The following is a 19,532-nucleotide window of genomic DNA, read 5'->3' on the forward strand; positions in this document are numbered from 1 at the left end:
AGGCATATTACATGTTATCACTTTTATACATGAAATAAGGTAATTAATGAGTAACAAAGTATATTTTATTAATAGTATAGATTACCTTTTTTCAGTTATTCATTTATTGCATCTCCATATGTCTCATGTGAAATTGCTAATATATTCTTTGTGTATTTTTTATTATTCCATCTTTTTCTTATTAAATTGTAAGAGCTCTTTGTATATAAAATTGGTATTTTTCTCAAATATACTTTGCAAATAGATTCCTTACCTGTCATTTTTCTTTTTGACATTATTCTTTCATAACAAAACAATGAGGAAAGGTAGAAATAAAGACAAAAATAGATAAAAGAAAATGTGAAAAAAAGAAAGGACAGGAAGGAAGGAAGGAAGGAAGGAAGGAAGGAAGGAAGGAAGGAAGGAAGGAAGAAAGGAAGGAAGGAAGGAAGATTGAAAAAAAAGAGAAAAATAAAAAACCTTTCTTATAAGAGAATAAAGTTGAAAACAAAAACAAAACAAAAAAACTCAGGAAAGATCTTCATTTGAATCCTCTGCACTTGATTCCATAGCAAATTGCTTTCTATTTCTAAATGGAATTGTTCTGTGTTTTACAACTCAGATACTTTTTATGCAAAGCAATCTGCTTCCTGATTACCAGGTGTGGTTAAGAGGAAAAGTGCCTCCCCCTACCCGCCCCCCCCCCCCAAAGATGCCTTAGTTTGTGAATATGTTAGTTATCTTGCAAAGGGAAAATAAGATTGCAGATGGAATTAGGTTGCTGATTAGCTGACTTTAAGATAGGAATGTTATCCTGAATTATCTGAGTGAGCAAAATGTAATTACAAGAGTCTTTAAAAATTGGAAGAGGGAGGCAGAAGAGGATCAGAGGAAACATGACTGTGGAAGAATGTTGAGAGATGCAACAATGCTGGCTTTGAAGAGGGAAAATAGGGGCCACAAGCTAAGGAATGTGGGTGGTCCCTATTAGCTAGAAAGACAAGAAAAGAGTTTCTCTTCTAGATCCTCCAGAAAGGTAAGCGGTTTCGGACATCTTAATTTTAGTCCCATTCAGGCTTCTTCAAACTATGGCCCGCGGGCCACATGCGGCCCGCAGAGGAGTCTGATCCGGCCCGCCAGGTTTTTTGGGCAGTGAGCGCAGCCGAGGTGTTACAGTAGGAATTAGTAGTTCATATAGCTCTCTGAGGGACCGTGATCTGGCCCCCACTTTAAAAAGTTTGAGGACCCCTGCTAGACCCATGTAGGACATCTGACCTATAAGATAAAAATGTGTGTTGTTTTAAATGTAGAAATTTGTCACAGCAGCACCAATAAACAAATACACAAATTGTTCTTAAGTAAGTATAAGAAATGCAGCCAAAACCGGTTTGGCTCAGTGGATAGAGCGTCGGCCTGCAGACTGAAAGATCTCAGGTTCGATTCCGGTCAAGGGCATGTACCTTGGTTGCGGGCACATCCCCATTTGGGGGTGAGCAAGAGGCAGCTGATCGATGTTTCTAACTCTCTATCCCTCTCTCTTCCTCTCTGTAAAAAATCAATAAAATATAGATAATTTAAAAAATGCAAGATAAACTGCTTACTCAGTCTGAATTGTACATATGTTTTCCAAGGACACATTCACTGTACAGACAAAAAACAATAAAGAAAATGCTTTCAGAGTTCTCTTTAATTGTGAATATTTACAGGGATTTGGCATATTTGTGCACATTTGTACACTTTAATGTGTGGATTACATTGATGTTTACAATTACATAAGATGTGCTCTCTGTAATGTCACATGAATCAGTTGATTGCCTTCTTAAATGCGAACCGTTTCCACATGATGGGCCTCAAAGCTCTGTACACATTTGCCTTCAATGTAAACCTGGTGAAGTGTTGAGGTATCCAAGCAACCTGAATACAGGAATCAGCCGCAGGTATAGAAAGAAAGTAATCTGTCCCTTCAAAATCGTGAAATGTGCAATGTGTGTAGCAAATGCTGATAAACAGCAGAACAAATAAAGACCTAGAGACAGGAGCACTCATTGACTAAGCAGTTTGATCTAGTTAAGGAATTCTGAAAAATAATTAAATAAATAAAGACAAGAAAAAAATGCTGCTTGGAGAAGGGAGAATGCCCTGAGAATCTAAAGAGAGAACCCTGCTTGGTCCTTCTAAAAGACCCTTCAAACATTCCCGTTTCAGTTCTGTAGTTGAAAACATTCAAGCAAGTGCAGGGGGGAAGAATTAATTTTGAGGAATACTATATGAATTAAAAAATTCCTAATAAGTCATAGAAATATGAATAAAGATAAAAATAAATAACAAAGAAAATGAAAATCCTTCCACTTACATTGCACCATATGTGTAGACATAGCTTCCCCTCATAGCCACATGTCTTTGAAGAATTGTCTCCTTCACTTGCTATTCATTGCATAATCCAAAGCAATCCTGTCATTATCGCCATCTTGCTACCACTCTGTCCTCATTGAGGTTATAGGAACCCCTTTTATGGGTAGAGCAGAGTTATTGAAACCAGTACATATTTGATCACATGACTTGATATGATCCTTTGCAGCTTTTAACTTATCTAAATGGACAGCCTTTATCCTATGGACCATGCTCTTTCACTTCTCTTCCTGCAATTCCTCTCTGGTATACTTACCTGCACACAGGTCATCTCCAGCTAGGGGTCCCTCAGGTATCTCCAATTCAACACATCTGAAACTAAATTCAAAATTTCCCCTCCCCAACCTCCTCCTCCTGAATCCCATATCTTGATAACTGCTATCATCGTCTGCCTCATTGGCTAAGCCTGAAGTGGCAGAACCATGCAGTGTTCTATATGAGATTCGAATGTTCTTCTTGGCCAAGGACCAGTTGAGGCAGGGGTGGGAGTTGATACATGGCTTTCGATTCTTGAAAAATTTCCTCTAGCCCTGTCAGTTACTTTGCATAAAGTGAATTTAACAAATGTTAGATTTAGTGAGGCCAGGTTTTCAACCTAATGGCAGGATATGTGCACTGTGAGGAATTCTCTTTTTATCAGTCATTCTTTGGTTGGCATTTCTGCTTTGTCAAGTTTGAGAAGAAGCCATGAAAATACCAACAACTTCCCTACTTCAGAGAAATCCTAAAAAGTTTGGAGCACTTTATTTTTTGTGAATATTTCCTTTCTCTGTAAATGCAAATTGCTCCTAGAAACCCTTGGTAATAAATTATTTAAACAAAAAAACAAAAAGACTACAGAAGAAGCCTGTGGTATGAAATTAAAGGAAGACCTACTCTTGCACAAATTTTGTGCATCAGGCCTCTAGTACACTATTTTACAAAGAGAAAAACTTCTCAATCCCAGAAATTGTGTGATGTGAGCATATCCGTACCAGCATTAATGTTGGTTATAAATCACAAATTAGCTCAGCTCAGCTTGGATATCAAACAGTGGCACATCTACTGTTTCTAGAAGATTCTCCTCCAGCACACAAATATCAGCATATTTATTTATGTATTTACTGGAGGCCTGGTGTGCAAAATTCGTGAACAGGTGTGGGGGGTCCCTCAGCCAGGCCTGCACCCTCTCCAATCCAGACCCCTCAGGGGATGTCCAACTGCCAGTTCAGGCATGATCCCAGCAATCGGACATCCCTCTCACAAACCAGAACCACTGGCTCCTAACTGCTCACCTGCCTGCCTGCTTGATCACTCCTAATTGCTCTCCCCTGCTGACCTGATTGCCCCTAACTGCTCCCCTGTCAGCCTGATCACCCCTAACCCCCTCTGCCTTAGCCCCCACCACAGTGGCTTTGTCAGGAAGATGTCTGGTCAATCTGGTCTAATTAACATATTACTCTTTTATTAGTATAGATTTTAGAAAATTTGATACTGACCTTTTAATGATTTTTTTTTGGGGGGGGAGGGTTGGAGTGCAGTAAAGAAAGAAACTTTCTTCAGTGCAAAATAGTTAAATACAATAATTGTGATACAATATGGCTGTTTTTAAACCAGCAATTCTGAAACTTTCACTAGGTAAAGGAGTAAGGCAAACCCAAGTCATGGCAAAATCCATGGTGTTTTACAAAGAAATATAAGACTAATTCTTGCCGAAACCGGTTTGGCTCAGTGGTAGAGTGTCGATCTGCGGACTGAAAGGTCCCAGGTTCCATTCCGGTCAGGGGCATGTACGTTGGTTGCGGGCACATCCCAGTGTTTCTCTCTCATCGACATTTCTAGCTCTCTAGCTCTCTCCCTTCCTCTCTGTAAAAAAAATCAATAAAAAAAATATATATATATATATATATATATATATATATATATATATATATAAAGACTAATTCTTATTGGGAAATGAGATACTACTTTACAGATGGGTATCTTTAAGACAACAAACTTTCATATTAACTCTTTCATAAAAGAAGCTGAAGTAGCTGTTATATACTTCAAAGTGTATTAGATATTTTCTTATGAAGCATTTCTGCAGTGTATGAAGCTAGCTGTTACTGAAAAAATGTTTACTCATAGGAATTAGTTGGCTTTCACATTTATTTTTAAAATAAAAATTATAACAATTTTAGTAATACCTAAGATGATTAGCTACACAAATCGCAATATGTACCAGATACTGTATGTTAATATTATTTTTATTGTTGAGTCTATTACAGATACCCCTCATCTCCACACCACCACTTCACCCAGCCCCTGCCACCCCTACCTCTGGCCATCACCACAAACTGTTGTCTGCAGGCTACACATAGAGTTCTTTGGCCAATCTCTTCACCTTCTTTCACACATTTTTGATCAAAATAAGAACTTCATTTATATTTTCACATTTTGTGCCAAACTCAAGAGTGTAATCTAAAAGAGTGGTGCTGTGAATAAAAAAGAGCTTCTATTAATGAAATTAACATCAAAGAGGTGTTAATGATGTTAAGATGAAATAGAGCTTTTAGCTTTGGGGTGGGCTCTGCCTAGGAAGGGAAGTCATTTCCTGGAATTGGATCTTGAACAAACAGAACAATATTATCTGATAGACTACTCTGTATTTTGAAATTATATCTGCATCACTTTGTCAAATAACCTTTTGTTTCATTGTTGTGCTCTAAAAAATAAGCATGATGCTTGAAGAACTGTTAAAAAAAGGCAGTGGCTCTGTGCCCATCCTCCATCAGTCTCTTAACTGCTCCAATTTTTGAATAGCATGATTTTTATATATAATATGTCTCACATCTTCTATTATATATTTTCTCTTTGGTTCCTTGTTTAGTTAGAAAAAAAAATTCTTGCTAGAAATGTATTGCATAAATATGTCAAGTAAACACATCATATAAAATAATGGAGTAAAGTGAATTTCATTAATAAGTAATAGCACAGTAGATGTTTTGCAGACCAAAAATACTCTATGATTATTTTTAATGCAAATAATGTCATATGTTTTTTAGATTTTTAGTAAATTTGTGCCATAAAAAATGTCAAAAGACAGCATGTCATTCTTCTATTTAGAGTTGTTTAATTTTCAATATAAGGTTTAAATAATTCAACTTGGGGTATTAATCAGGATTCTACAGAGAAATAAGACCAAGAGCATATACAGAGAAATATTAGATAGATGATAAATAGATAGATAGATAGATAGATAGATAAAGTTATCCTATATAATAAAAGATAGAAAAGCAAAGGAAGGCAGGAATGTTAAGTTATAAGCAAATCAATGGAACGGCAGAATGACCGGTTGCTATGATGTGCACTGACCACCAGGGGGCAGACACCCAGCACAGGAGCTGCCCTCGACCACAAGCCCCAGGCCAGCCAAGGCAGGTTCCACTAGGGTCCCCCAATCACCCTGCCAGTTGGCCCACAGATTGGCCTTGATTGCCATCCTAGGGACCCTTCTCATGTACAAATTTTGTACATAAGGCCTCTAGTTTATTGTAAAGAATTGGCTTATACAATTATGAAGGCTAACAAGTCTCAAAATCTGCAGTTGGCAATTTAGAGATCCAGGAAATGTAATGAATGTAGTTTTAGTAAACATCTAAAGACCTAAGAACCAAGAGATCGAATTATATAGTTTCTCTACAAATGCCTGCAGGCTTGAGACCCAGGAGAACCAGATGTTTCAGTATGAGTCAAAGGCAAGAAAAATCTGGTGTCCCAGCACAAAGGAACTCTAGCAGAAGTTTACTCAGTATATTGATTAAATGTTAATTTCAACCAGAAACATCCTCACAGACATGCTCAGAAGGATGTTTGTTAAGTGACTTGGCCCCCCATGATGGGGCACCTCATGACCTAGTCATGTTGATCCATAAAATTAACCATCATAAACAGCATGAGAGATCCTTCATTATCTAGTAAGAACAGATCAGTTTATCCTTAGTTTTTCTTATAACTCCTCTCTCTAGACATTCCGAACTAGTTTTATTTCCTTAAAATTATATTGACTATTCATATCCATGTTTTCTTTCAGCTGCTTTTCCCTCCTCTGAGTGGAATTACCCTTGTCTTAGGTTGGGTTCCCCCAGAAGTAGATCTGAAATAATAATTCAAGTGGGAGTAATTTATTTGGGACATGATCCCAGGAAATATCATCAGAGGAATGAGGAAGGGAGATAGAAAAGCAAAGGAAGGCAGGAATGTTAAGTTATAAGCATATTACCACTGGACAACTGGGGTTCATTCCCAAGGCTGAGAAGGAGGAGACTCTGGGACACAGTATAGAACATGCTTCTGAATTAGCCCACTGAGCCGAGCCAAACCGGTTTTGGCTCGGCTCAGTGGATAGAGCATCAGCCTGCAGACTGAAAGGTCCCAGGTTTGATTTTGGTCAAGGGCATGTACCTTGGTTGTGGGCACATCCCCAGTGGGGAGTGTGCAGGTGACAACTGATAGATGTTTCTCATTCATTGATGTTTCTAACTCTCTATCCTTCTCCCTTCCTCTCTGTAAAAAAATCAATAAAATATATATATAAAAAAGAAGAAGAAGAAGGAGGAGGAGGAGGAGGAGGAGGGGGAGGAGGAGGGGGAGGACGGGGGCTGGAGTACTTATATGCAACTCTTGTCAGTCATTTATAAAAGAACTAGTGGCCTGGTGCGCGGATTTGTGCACATTGAAAGAAAAATAATTAGAAGAAATATTTTAATATTGATATTTGTCCTTTTGTCCTTTTGTAAGTGTCAGAGCTGCTGGTGGTTGCCATCTGCAGGGTGATTGGCGCGGCAGTCAGACCTTCTCTGGCCTTCAATGCCTGGAAGCTGGGCACCTGCCCTTCCCAATGCCACCACCTCTGGTTTCTATCTGTGGGGGGATTATCAGGGTGTTTGGGGCCTCATTTGCACCTGCCTTGGCCTGACACCACCTGTTCCACCATCCCACCATAGTCCCACTCTCGTCGAAGCCTATTGGTGCTGGCAGTGCCTCCACTTCTACCCACTGCCAGCACTTTGTTGCCATGTTGGACACTGCCATGTTGCACACTGCCCCCTGGTTGTCAGCACATGTCATAGCAAGTGGTCTTACTCCCCGTTGAACTCCCGGTTGAGGTGAGTTTACATATTGGGCTTTTATTATATAGGATGCCCTCTCATATGTGAAAATTCCCTTATATTTCTTGAGTGGGCTCAAGCAAACCAGACAAAACCCTCAGGCAAAGAGACCCAGGGGCTGGTGGCTGAATGTCAGACTGGAAATCACTGAAGCATCAAGGAACAAAGAGGAGTAGGCAGAGCATCCACATTTACTGGGAATCTATAGCAGCCCTTTTCCCCCTAGCTAATTCTCACCCTTTGGGATTCTGCTTAAGCTTCACCTCTTCTGTAAAGCCTTCATGGGCTTTCTCTCTGACTTAGTGGCCAAAAGTCTGTTTCTCAGTAGATCTCTGCATACCTGCACCAGAGACTGTTAGTTTCTCTTCTGATTATTATTTTAATTTTCTGTATCACCCACTTCGTTGGGAGCTCTTTGAAGGAAGAAATTGTAAACCCATTTCTCCAGGGCATTGCAGTGTTCTGGCATGTGATATTGGCCCATAACTGGTTATTTAAATAGTAAAAGTAGTATAGTAATGACATCCTGATAGTGAAAGCCAGTATTTATTGAATGTTCATTCTGTGTAAACATTGCACATATATTACCAACTCTAGAATATTGTTACCTTTATTATGCCTATTTCCATATGAGGAGCTAAGGTATATAGGTTCACAGAATTTGCCCAAGATTATACAGCTATTGATAGTTGGGCTTGGAAGTAAGTCCAAATATTCTGAGTCCAGATCCTGGATATATCAATACTAGGGGTCCAGTGCACAAAATTTGTGCATGGGGATTGGGGGGAGGGTGTCCCTCAGCTCAGCCTATACCCTCTCCAATCTAGGATCCCTCCAGGGATATCCAACTGCCCATTTAGGCCCAGCAGTTGGACATCCTTCTCACAATCCAGGACTGCTGACTCCCAACTGCTCGCCTGCCTGCCTTCCTGATTGCCCATAACTGCTTCTGCCTGCCAGTCTGATCACCCCCTAACCACTCCCCTGAAAGCCAGATTGATGTATAACTGCTCTCCTGCCAATTTGTCCCCAACTTTCCTCCTCTGCCAGCCTGGCCACTCCTAACTGCCCTCCACTGCAGGATTGATCACCCCCAACTTCCCTCCCCTGCTGGTCTGATCACCCACAACTGCCCCCCCATTGCAGGCCTGGTTCCTCCCAACTGCCCTCCTCTGCTGGCCATCTTGTGGTGGCCATCTTGTGTCCACATGGAGGCAGGATCTTTGACCACATGGGGGCAGCCATCTTGTGTGTTGGAGTGATGGTCAATCTGTATATTACTATTTTATTAGATAGGATAGAGGCTTGGTGCATGAGTGGGGGCCAGCTGGTTTGCCCTGAAGGGTGTCCTGGATCAGGGTGGGGGTTCCCTTTTGGTGTGGGGAGGCCTGGGCGAGGGGTCTGTGGTGTTTTGCAGGCCAGCCACACTCCCCAGTGACCCAAGCAGAGGCCCTGGTATCTGGGATATATTTACTTTCTACAATTGAAAGTTTGTAGCCTAGAGCAGAGCCAAACCTCCTGCTTGCTCAGTGGCAGCAGCTGTTTCTGTTTGGATTTGTTTACCTTCTATAATTGAAACTTGATAGCTTTGAGTGGAGGCTTAGACCAGCAAGGGCAGGCAGAAAGCTTGGCTTTTTCTATTGCCAGGGAAACGCCTCCCTCCTGTTCTCTGTGGCTGTAGCCATCTTAGTTGGATTTATTTGCATACTTGCTCTGATTGACTTGTGGGTGTGGCTTGTGGAGCAGAATGATGGTTAATTTGCACATTACTCTTTTATTAGGTAGGATTCTTAACTACTATATGAATAAATTAGTGAATGACTAGAATGAATGAATGAATGAAAACACCAAATCTGATCCTTCAGCACAGTGGGCTAATTCTGGGGATGATGCTATTAGTACAGTCTCTAAAGTCGAAATATTTGCTCTGATGTCATGTTTTCTAAGAACCCTTCCAAGTAGTCCACTAGAAGCTTATATCCCTTCTCTGACACCTTTCATACGGGCACTGACAACTCTCTACCATGTGTTCAAATGTATCTTCATATTCTAGTTTCCTTACTAATAATAAATTTCTGGACAACTACTTGCGTCTGATTCATCACGGTGTTTTTTGTTTCCACAAGCACAAAGCCTTGCACACAATAAACCACCAATGAGTGTTTTCCAGGTAGACTATAGGATACATGGGTGACAAGCAAACAAATATCGGACTCTTCCATTATCTTTTCCTAGAAACTGAAGAGACTCTTTCTCACCCCACTCTGAGATTCCAGGGAGTCTGTCGTCATAGAGATTTTAGATGACTCTGAAAACAGAGTTCTGTGAAAATATATTAATTTCAGGGAAGAATCTGTGAAGAGTTTTCTTTATAACATTTTTATAATCATTTAGTTAGAAAATTATATTTCTAAGAAATAGGTATTCTTTCTCCCAAAACTGTATTCATAGAAAGAATTAAAAAAAGAAATTGTATAGAAAATCAATAATGTTTCCAATAGCTGAATGAAAGATTTACTTTTTTAAAAGCTAATGATGGTTATCATTAATTATCTTTCTAAAACCTCAAATTAAGTACACTTTCCATTTCCACTGACTAAAATACCTCTAATCTTTATTTATAATTAACACAAGAAGAGTGTCATATTGAATAAATTTGGCTAAAAATTACTATGTTATAAACACAGCCAGAAGGAAGTTGCAAGTCTTACTGTGTCCTCATTGTTTTCCGACCATCACATAGATACATCTTGTCCTAATACATAGGAGCAACATAGGAGAAATAACAGAAATTTAATCCAGTGAAAATTTCTTTATTGATTCTAGTATATAAAATTAATTATATTAGGTGTTACAGAATAGAAAAAGACATAACACATGATCTTTACCTTTGCAGAATTTATGATATAGAGATGAACATTTAGAAGATAGATATATTAACTAGTAACTGTATAATTTGATGGTAATAATAGCTAATATTTGGCACTTGATAATGTTTCAGTAGCAGCCCTAATGCTTTATGTGGCATTATCTCATTGAATTCTTACAGCTCTATAAAGGAGGCAGTATTATTTCCCACTTTCTGGCTGATGAACCTGAACCTCAGGAAGGTTTGGCAACTTCTCTAAGATCACATGCCTAGAGAATGGGTGGGTATGCAGACCTAAACCCAAAGGTTCTTAACTTTCATATGTTGACAACAATAAAAATAAGATATGTGAAAGATAGTATTATTTATTCAAACTTGGTTTGAGCAAATGTTATGACAGCTCAGCCTTGGCCTTGAAGGGTGAGAGTGGAGAAATGGAGCAGACCCTTGCTTCTGCGATGAGGCAGGTAAAGGAAGCTAAAGGAGTCCCTGAGAAAATAAAGAAGATCCAGGTGTTGTCAAGTATGTAGGTGACAGCATGAGTGGAACGGGAGCAGTGAAATTGAGAAAACTGGTTGGAAGCAGCCTTGAGTGTTACCCCAAAAAGCCTAGATTTTTCTCATTTGACAAAAAAAGAGGCACTGAAAGGTTGTGAACCAGATCAGAACTGTATTTTAAGATGGATTTGGCAGCTACATGTTAAAGGAATTGGAGCCAGGAGTGGCAAGAACAGAAGACCAGCTTGGAAATCATAGTAAAAGTAGAGCAAATGGCACTAATAGTCTAGATTTCAATTGCAGTATGTGACTTGAAAGGAGGAAACATGGAAATGAGCATTATTTGGCAGACTAGATGTAAGAACAACACAAAAGTTCAAAACAGAAAATATGTAATCTAGAGTACAGAGGAAGCACATGTCCTTATCCAGTTTAAGGGGGTTGCACTGGGCACTGAGAGGAGGGGTTAAATGGGAGTGGAAAACTGGTGGGGCATGTGAGAGCACACAGTTAAAGGTGGGGATTTAGATGTTTAACAGTCAGGGATCAGTCACTATGTTTACCTACAACCAAGTGGTGATGCCCATATTTCTCAGATATTTGAGGTGAGCATGGATGTCTTTACTAAATGCAGAAAAGGTAGTATTTTAAAGTGTGAGTTTTATTTTTTAGGAATTATTTCAGTTGAGCATGCATAACTTTTATAACAAAAATAAATTATTGCATATTAGCTTGTTATAAATATATGACAATTTTTAAAATAAATATTAACTCCACGTGCTCTAATGTGTGTACTTTCTTTCTAATTTACCTGATAATATAAGAGTATAAATGCATGAATTATCATTCTCTTTTCCTTTTTTTAAACAGAATAATGCATATTGGAAAGGGATAGTAATAAATTATTTATTACATATACATTGCTAAAATATTTAATTAAAAGCAAAATACCAAATATAGATGTAATTCCACAAATAACCAAAATTAAACTGTCATAGTTTTTAGCATTCTCAGTTAGTTATACAAACATAATTTTTGCATGTTGTAATGATTGATTAGAATAAACGTGTATGTTTCTAAGGTAGAGTTTGGGTAGTGTGGTGGTTTTTTTTAATCTTTATTGTTGAAATTATTACATATGTCACCTTTTCCCCCCATGGACTCTCTCCATCCCACCCCCTGTCAAGCCTTCACCACCCTATTGTCTGTGTCCATGGGTTATGCATGTATGCATATAAGTTCTTTGGTTGATTTCATCACCCACCCTCCCCCACCTTCCCTCTGATATTTGTCAGTCTGTTCCATGCTTATATATCTCTGGATCCATTTTGTTCATCTATTCATTTTGTTCATTAGATTCCACATATGAGTGAGATCATATGATACTGATATCATTCTCTTTTCTACTATGTTTTTTTTTTCTTTTTAAAAAATTAATCAATTGGAGAATTCAAGTGCTTCTGGGTTTCATATGAAATTTTCTTTATCGTTTATTTGTTTAATAGGTGATAATGAAGAAGAAGATGTTGACATGAAGGAAGATTCAGGTATTAAATTTATGAATTTATTCTTAGAGTAAGGGAAAAGATTATTCTATTGATTATGTACATTTTACTTTTTTTAAGAAAAGACAAAATAAGGTTAATGAAATGTTTGTTCAAGGTCATAAGATAAATTAGTTTTGTTAGGTAACTCTTATGGCTAATAGAAGATACTATATTTCAGCATTAAATTTTAGTTTGAGATTCCTGACATTTAAGGTAAAAATGAAACATAAGGTTGTAGTTAATAGAGTTGTATAACAAGTCACCCCCAAAACTTAGTGGCTAAAACACCCACTCATTGTGCCCATATATTCTGTGGACCAATAATTCAGACAGAACATAGCAAGAGTGACTTGGTAAACCTCTTTCATAGTCCTGAGGCCTGCCTCAGCAGAAAAACTCAACATCTCTGGGCTGAAATCTTCTGAAGATTCCCTCATGCACATGCTTGGCTGGTGATTAATATTGGCTATCAGCTGAAATTTTAGTTGGGTCAGTTTTCTGAAATACCTATGCATGGTCTCTTTATATTGGTTGGGCAGTCTCATATCATGGCTGCCAGGTTTCAAAGTGGTTTATAGAGAAAGTGAGCAAGCCAGAGGGAGCTTAGCCCTTTATAGAACTCAGCGTCAAGGGTACTATAGCATCACTTCTACGGAACTTTCTTCATAACAGTCAGTCAACTCACCTAGGCTTAGAGAAAGGGAAAATAGACTCAGTCTCTTGATGAGGAGCAGTGAGGTTCTACAAAGCATGTAGGATCTGCAATGTTACTGTGGGCATTTTTGGAAAATACATTTTGTACATCTAATATATTGCTCTCAGTTTTAGAAATTAAGATGCCTGCTAACTCCTCCAGAAAGACTAGTGTTTGATGAGAGAAATCTAGTGGCTAAAAGCATAGGCTCTAGACTGAAGTAGCCATGCAATCTATGCCTGATAATGAATGTATGAATTATCAAGCCTGAATTCAATTCTGGTTCCATCAGTTTTTTACTTTGGGCAATAGTCTTTTCTCTATAATCTCAGTTTATACATCTAGGGGCAATAACTCACCATATAGTCTTACTTGAGGGATTAAATTATATCAAATTCAAAATGTGTCTTGGAGGATAATAAACACTCAATAAATTCTTACTTTTCTCTATGCCATTCTAACAAATACTCAGGGGTATAGGACTTAAGTCTATGGTATAAGTTCCCGATTTCAATGGCTACCTTACTCAAGGCATGAATTAAATCCAGATTTCAAAATGAAAATAGATATCTTAAAGATCCTAATTTTTGTGTAACTTCCTATCCAATTTCATAACTGCCTACAAGTAACTGACAACCTTAGTCTGAGCAGCTCTACAGGGAACTCTTTAATCTCATTAGGTAAAGTTTGGTTAAAATTGTCCTTCTCCTTGTTAAATCAAATTTACTTCCCTTCCCTGATCTCTCCCTATCTTCCTGGAGAAATAACACCAGTTCCTTTTCTTCATAATAGTTCATGGGAACATTGATCATTGCTTCTATCTATTGTTCTTTAGTCTGAACACATCTAATTTCTAAAGTTCCCTTGGTCTCATCAGGGTAATATTCAGAGGGTCCTAGAAGCAGAGGAATGGTCTAGATTTCAGGAACAGGAGTGAACTAGGTGGATGGGGGATGGTAGCAGCAGTTGTCACATTTCCTACCTGTGTCCTCTTGACACTCACTGTCACTTTCCAACTTAAACAGCTTTCTGAGGAGAGTTCTTGAGACTCTCAGCTGTGTGCTTTTCTCTAGTCATGAAGCCAACTCACAATACCAGGAGATTAATTTCTCTGGAGCAACCCTCAATCAAGGATAGACATGAGTTGATCAGTTCCCCTGCAGGACACATCAGAGGCATGTTCTTCTCCAGCACTGTTCAGTAGAAATATAATGTGAGCCTCAAATGTGAGCCTCAGGTATAATTTCAGATTTTCTAGTAGTCACATTGAAAAAAAAAATGAAAAAAAGAGGATTTAATTGAATAATATTTTAATAAGATTTATGTAACATCATATATATAAAACAAAATTTCAATATATAAACAATATAAAAATTATTAGTCAGATATTTTACTTCTTTTCATCTTAGGTATGTTTTTGAAATTTGTTTGCATTTTACATTCACATCTCAATTCAGACTGGCGATCTTTCAGGTACTCCTGGGCAGTATGTGGTGTTGGACAGTAACATTCTATATTGTTGCCCAGAGGTCCCCAGGAGAACCAAGCCCTGACTGTTTACTGTGGAACTTGCTCATTAGCACACCCAGTGTTGGCTGCCTTCCCTTTTCTGTTTCACTTCCCTACTCCCGTTCTCTGGTATAATCTCTCAAATTAAGTACTAGACATTCAAACCTTTTTCTCAGTATTTATTTCTGAGACAATCTAAAGTAAAACAAGACTCTGCTTGCCTTTTGTAAAACACAAAGGCCAAGATAAAATTTAAATTAAAATGTCAATTAATATACCCATGCAGGATGTCTCATTATCATTATTTTTAAAAAAGGGGGGGGGGGCGGTAACAATGTATGCTAAAAAATGACTTTAAGTGATCACCTTTTCTTGGATTGCATTCCATGAATTTAATGTTAATATTTGCTATTCTCATTTAGCCTGCCCACATAAAGTATCCTTGGAAAATCCTTCAACATTCTCAGCAAGGGAGTATTGCCTTATTAGCTAGCCAGCATAAAGGCCTTAACTTGCTAAGGATCATTTGCCTAAATGCCATAAACATACATTTCTAGGCAAAGGGAGTTGTCTTCTTAATGGGATGCAGATAACTATCCAAACCACTGAGTGATTTGGAGGAACTCATTATTAATGCTAATGCAGAGCCCAGGAGGATGGAGTCAGCACTTGCAGTTTGGAGTCCTTAATTAGATCACCACGTCTGATTTTAGTCCCACCATGTTTCCTGGGGGTTTTGTCTCCAGCAGCTAGATGCAGCTGTTCAAGTTACATTCAATGGCTGGAGGATGCAGGCAGAATGGACTTTGGAAGCTGCTCTCCATTTTCTAATATCTATGATTGCTGAAATCATGGGTGATTTCTGTGCTGGATGGTTCCATGGTATGCCAGCTGGGCTTGCCAGACACTGGTGAACAGGTTGGCTTCAGTTTAGTTCACACATTTGGGCATGTTGCTCTCCAAGATGGGTCTGAACAAGTTTCCCAAGACCATTCACTGCTGCTTCCCCTCTACCGTGCATCATCTCTTCTTCTCATATAAGTAGAAATGCTGGAGGGATTTTTAAGATTGGAATTAATGAAAATGATAGGCTATGTGGGTGAAGCAACCAGCCAACAAATGCTAGTAGATTATAGTGAACAATAATTCGAATACCAAAAACCAGTGAGGCACTGGGAAACTGACTTTCTGGGTGGAAGAAACCCCAATATGAAGAGTTTGTAGATTCTGTAATGTAAATAAACCTACTGTGATATTGCTAAATCTACCAAACATGATGAGGTGGATGGCTATCAAAGTGAAGGAGAGATGCATACAATAAGCTGGCTCAAGTCAACCCCAGCATACCTCTGCTGAGTCATATTTTAATTGAACATGTACCTTGTGCCAATCCATCAACATACATGAACTCATTTAAAATAAGCAACAACTCTAGGAGGCCAGAAATGTTATTACTGAGGGTTAAGAAGGATTAGTTCCTTGCTTAAACACTAGAAGCAGAATTTAGTTGTATCTGATCTCAAAACTCATATTCTTAATTGTGTGCTCCTGTCTCCAGACTATAATAATAAGTAGAGGCAGGAACATCCCAGATGATGTCAAACTAGGTCATCCTCAAGATGAGGCTCTGCCCCCATGGGAAATGGTAGAAACAGACTGGCTTAAATGCCTATGATTTATTTTAAGTCCTTTAATATTTCTATAATACTAGCCCAGTAAATGTTTTCCTAGGTCCTTCCAATTCCACGACCATGCATTGTTCCCAAACTGAGCCAGCAGGGACAGAAAACCAGCAGCCACCCATGCCATTTCAGCCACATGAGAGCCAGGAACAGAGATGAGTTCCTCAAGTAGCAAAGCCAAGCTCATGGCAAACATCCAGGTTTCCATTCTCTGCCAAAATCAGAGATAGCATACATAATGTAATACACTGTCAAGGAGAAGCATGGGGTGCTTTTTAGAAACATTTTTTAGCTTCCCAGGCCAAGAGGGAGAGTGGTTCCTGCAGAGCCACAAGAGGAACCTGAGCATAGAGGCCATATGTGCCAGTGGCTTTCATGTGAGTTGCTCCACAGGGGTTATGAAATGACACTGTACTAATGTCATAGATGATTATGTTCATGCTTAGCATGTATCCATGCCCATGGACTACCTGAGGAGTGCCCTACAACTTTTTCAACAATGAAGTAGTAGTACTTTGGGGAATATTAAAATCTCAAAATGAGAGCAAATAGTTGTCTTTTTAAATCTAACTCAGGTGGGAATTCCCATTCAGGTGGGAAATCAAAAATTAAGAATTTAGTCCTAACCGGTTTGGCTCCGTGGGTAGAGCATCAGCCTGCAGATTCAAGGGTCCCAGGTTTGATTCTGGTCAAGGGCATATACCTTGGTTGCGGGCACATACCCAGTGTGGAGAGTGCAGGAGGCAGCTGATTGATGTTTATCTCTCATCGATGTTTCCAATTATCTATCTTTCTCCCTTCTTCTCTGTAAAAAAAAATCAATAAAATATATATTTTAAAATTAAGAATTAATTCTCAAACACCCACTTTCATAAAATGCTGGTTTGAATTTCTATTCCAAACACTGGAAATACTCTTCTTGGACCATGAATTTCAGGGACACAGAAGGCTTCGAGTCTACTCCCAGGGTGTGTTGTTTTGCCCATTTTATGAATCCCTTGGAGCCCAGAATCTGTGCTCTGTGAACTGTGCCAAGTATCTCAATTCTTGTTTGACTGAACCAATTCTGAAGGGTAAATGCCAATCTAACACCTAGTGACAGAAGTCTGGGAGGAGGGGAGTACTAATTTAGTATTGGCAAAATGCTTCACTCTGCCTGTGGTAATGATCTCCTGATTTTTAGTAGCATATCCAGCAAGTGCATTTTTGTTAACTTCCTCTTTTAACAAATAGGAAAGGAAAAGTGAGTCGCCATAGCCATGTCATGTAATTTTAGAACCCTGGTGTAAGGCCACAGCTGCTAAGAATGAAAATTGGGCATGGGCACCATTCTATCTTGGCCTTTTAAAAAAAGGCCTGAAGAGGGGAAAATAAAACAGAATTTGAAATGAAATTCTCAAGGCACAGTGAGGCAGCAGGGACACAAGAAAGATTAGGAAAGATACTTTTTTCTCCTTCGACTTACATTCTCACATGTGGGGTAGAGGAGAGAGACACACAATAAAGAAATAGACAAGGGGACAAGATTTTTTCAAATACACCAAATTATGTGCTTCAGAAAGATTTCCCTTGCAGAAATTCTTCACATTAGATGGTCAAGGAAAGCCTTTATTGGGAGCTGAATTTGATCTGAGATTAAAATGTAAGAAGTTAGCCCTAGCTGGTTTTGCTCAGTGGGTAGAGCATCAGCCTGCAGACTGAAGGGCCCTGGTTTTGATTCCAGTCAGCTGCACATACCTAGGTTGTAGGCTTCTACCCAACCCGGGCCCTGGTCAGGGTTCATGCAAAGGCAACCAATCAATGTGTTTCTCTCACATTAATGTTTCTCTCTGTCTTTCCTTCTCTCTTCCACTCTCTCTAAAAAAAACAGTGAAAAAAAAAATCTTATACGTAGTGAGGATTAAAAAAAAAAAGTAAGAAGAAGGTACATATGAGTGTGTGTGTGTGTATGTGTGTGTGTGTGTGTGTGTGTGTAGGGGGGAATTAGAGAAGGACAGAAGGTGCAAATGTCCTGAGGCACAAGCCAGCCTAGTAGTCAATGAATAACACAAAGGGAGCCAATAATCTGAAGCCAAAGAGCAAAGGGGAGATGAAGCTAGGGTGCTAGAAAGAACCCAAATGGCGTATTGTCTTGGGCTACAAAATTAGATTTAGATCTTAGTCTAAGAGGAATGTTTGTTTGTTTTTTAACAGGCAAGCAAGAAGATCCGGTTTGTGTTTTAAAGACAATTCTGGCTACTATATGGAGAGTGGTAGATTGTAGGAATACTTAAAGCTATAAGTTAGAATTCAGAAGGTTATTGTATTATCTCAGGTAAGAGAATTGGTAGCCTGGACTGGGATAATGATTGCAAAGGATGAGTACAATGGTTGAATGTCAGATATATTTTGGAGCAGAACTGATAGGACTTATTATAGAACTTACAGTTGCTTTACTAGAAAAAAAAATGAAGAGAAATATTAAGGATATCTCAGGGTTTTGTTTTGTTTTGTTTTGCTTTGTTTTTTAATTTAATTCCTGGGTAGATTCCAATAGTATTCCTTCAAATGCACTATGGGGAGAATATGTTTGCAGACATAAAAGAAAAATTGTGGATGAAAATGCACAATTCCAACTGTCAATTAATTAATCTATAAAGTTTTAAATCAAATTCTCCTGGGGAAAAAAATAAGTTGAGGTTGCCTTAAAGAGAAATTTTAATTTTAAAAACAGCACTTAAGATTTCATATTTGTATGAATCATTAATGATGTCAACAACAACAAAAATAAGCTTGAACTTAAGTGTAAGTCTATTTTCATAGGAGAATCAACAAACTTTAGGATGACAGATGAATCTGAAATTAGGCCTCACTGTGTGTGGGGGTTTACAAAGAAGAAAACACTTTTAAACTTTAACATAATGTTGAGCTCTACTGTTAAATATTTAAATAAGAAAGTTTCAAATCTTTGTGCTTCCAGAAGGAGTAGAGCCAAAAGTCCTCTCTCCACCCCACAAGAAGAGCAAAGCCAAGAAGCCGGAAAGTTCCAAAGACTCTAGCGAGGGTAAGTCATGCTTCTCTTCTCTCTAATAAATCCTGCCAGAAAAAAAAAATTCTCTTTATTTTTTAAATTATGTGTATGCTGTCATGTTTGCTGTCAAGGTCCAAAAATCACAGGACACTTCTTTTCCTTTTCCTAATATGTTTACTCTTCCCTAAATGAGAAGATTTTTTA

General features: G+C 38.5%; 1 protein-coding gene across 1 annotated transcript in view; it reads left to right on the forward strand.

Annotated features, from left to right (window-relative positions):
- The window catches only part of MACROD2 (mono-ADP ribosylhydrolase 2), a 1,879,699-nt gene that overhangs the window by 1,684,299 nt on the left and 175,868 nt on the right, over nucleotides 1-19,532 (forward strand). The window contains exons 10-11 of the mRNA XM_045574651.1: nucleotides 12,392-12,433; nucleotides 19,278-19,361. Of these exons, the coding sequence (XP_045430607.1) occupies nucleotides 12,392-12,433; nucleotides 19,278-19,361 (126 nt within the window). The remainder of the gene's footprint in view (nucleotides 1-12,391; nucleotides 12,434-19,277; nucleotides 19,362-19,532) is intronic.

Source organism: Pipistrellus kuhlii, unplaced genomic scaffold (assembly GCF_014108245.1).
Source record: "Pipistrellus kuhlii isolate mPipKuh1 unplaced genomic scaffold, mPipKuh1.p scaffold_m20_p_6, whole genome shotgun sequence".
In the NCBI taxonomy this organism is placed as follows: Eukaryota; Metazoa; Chordata; class Mammalia; order Chiroptera; family Vespertilionidae; genus Pipistrellus; species Pipistrellus kuhlii.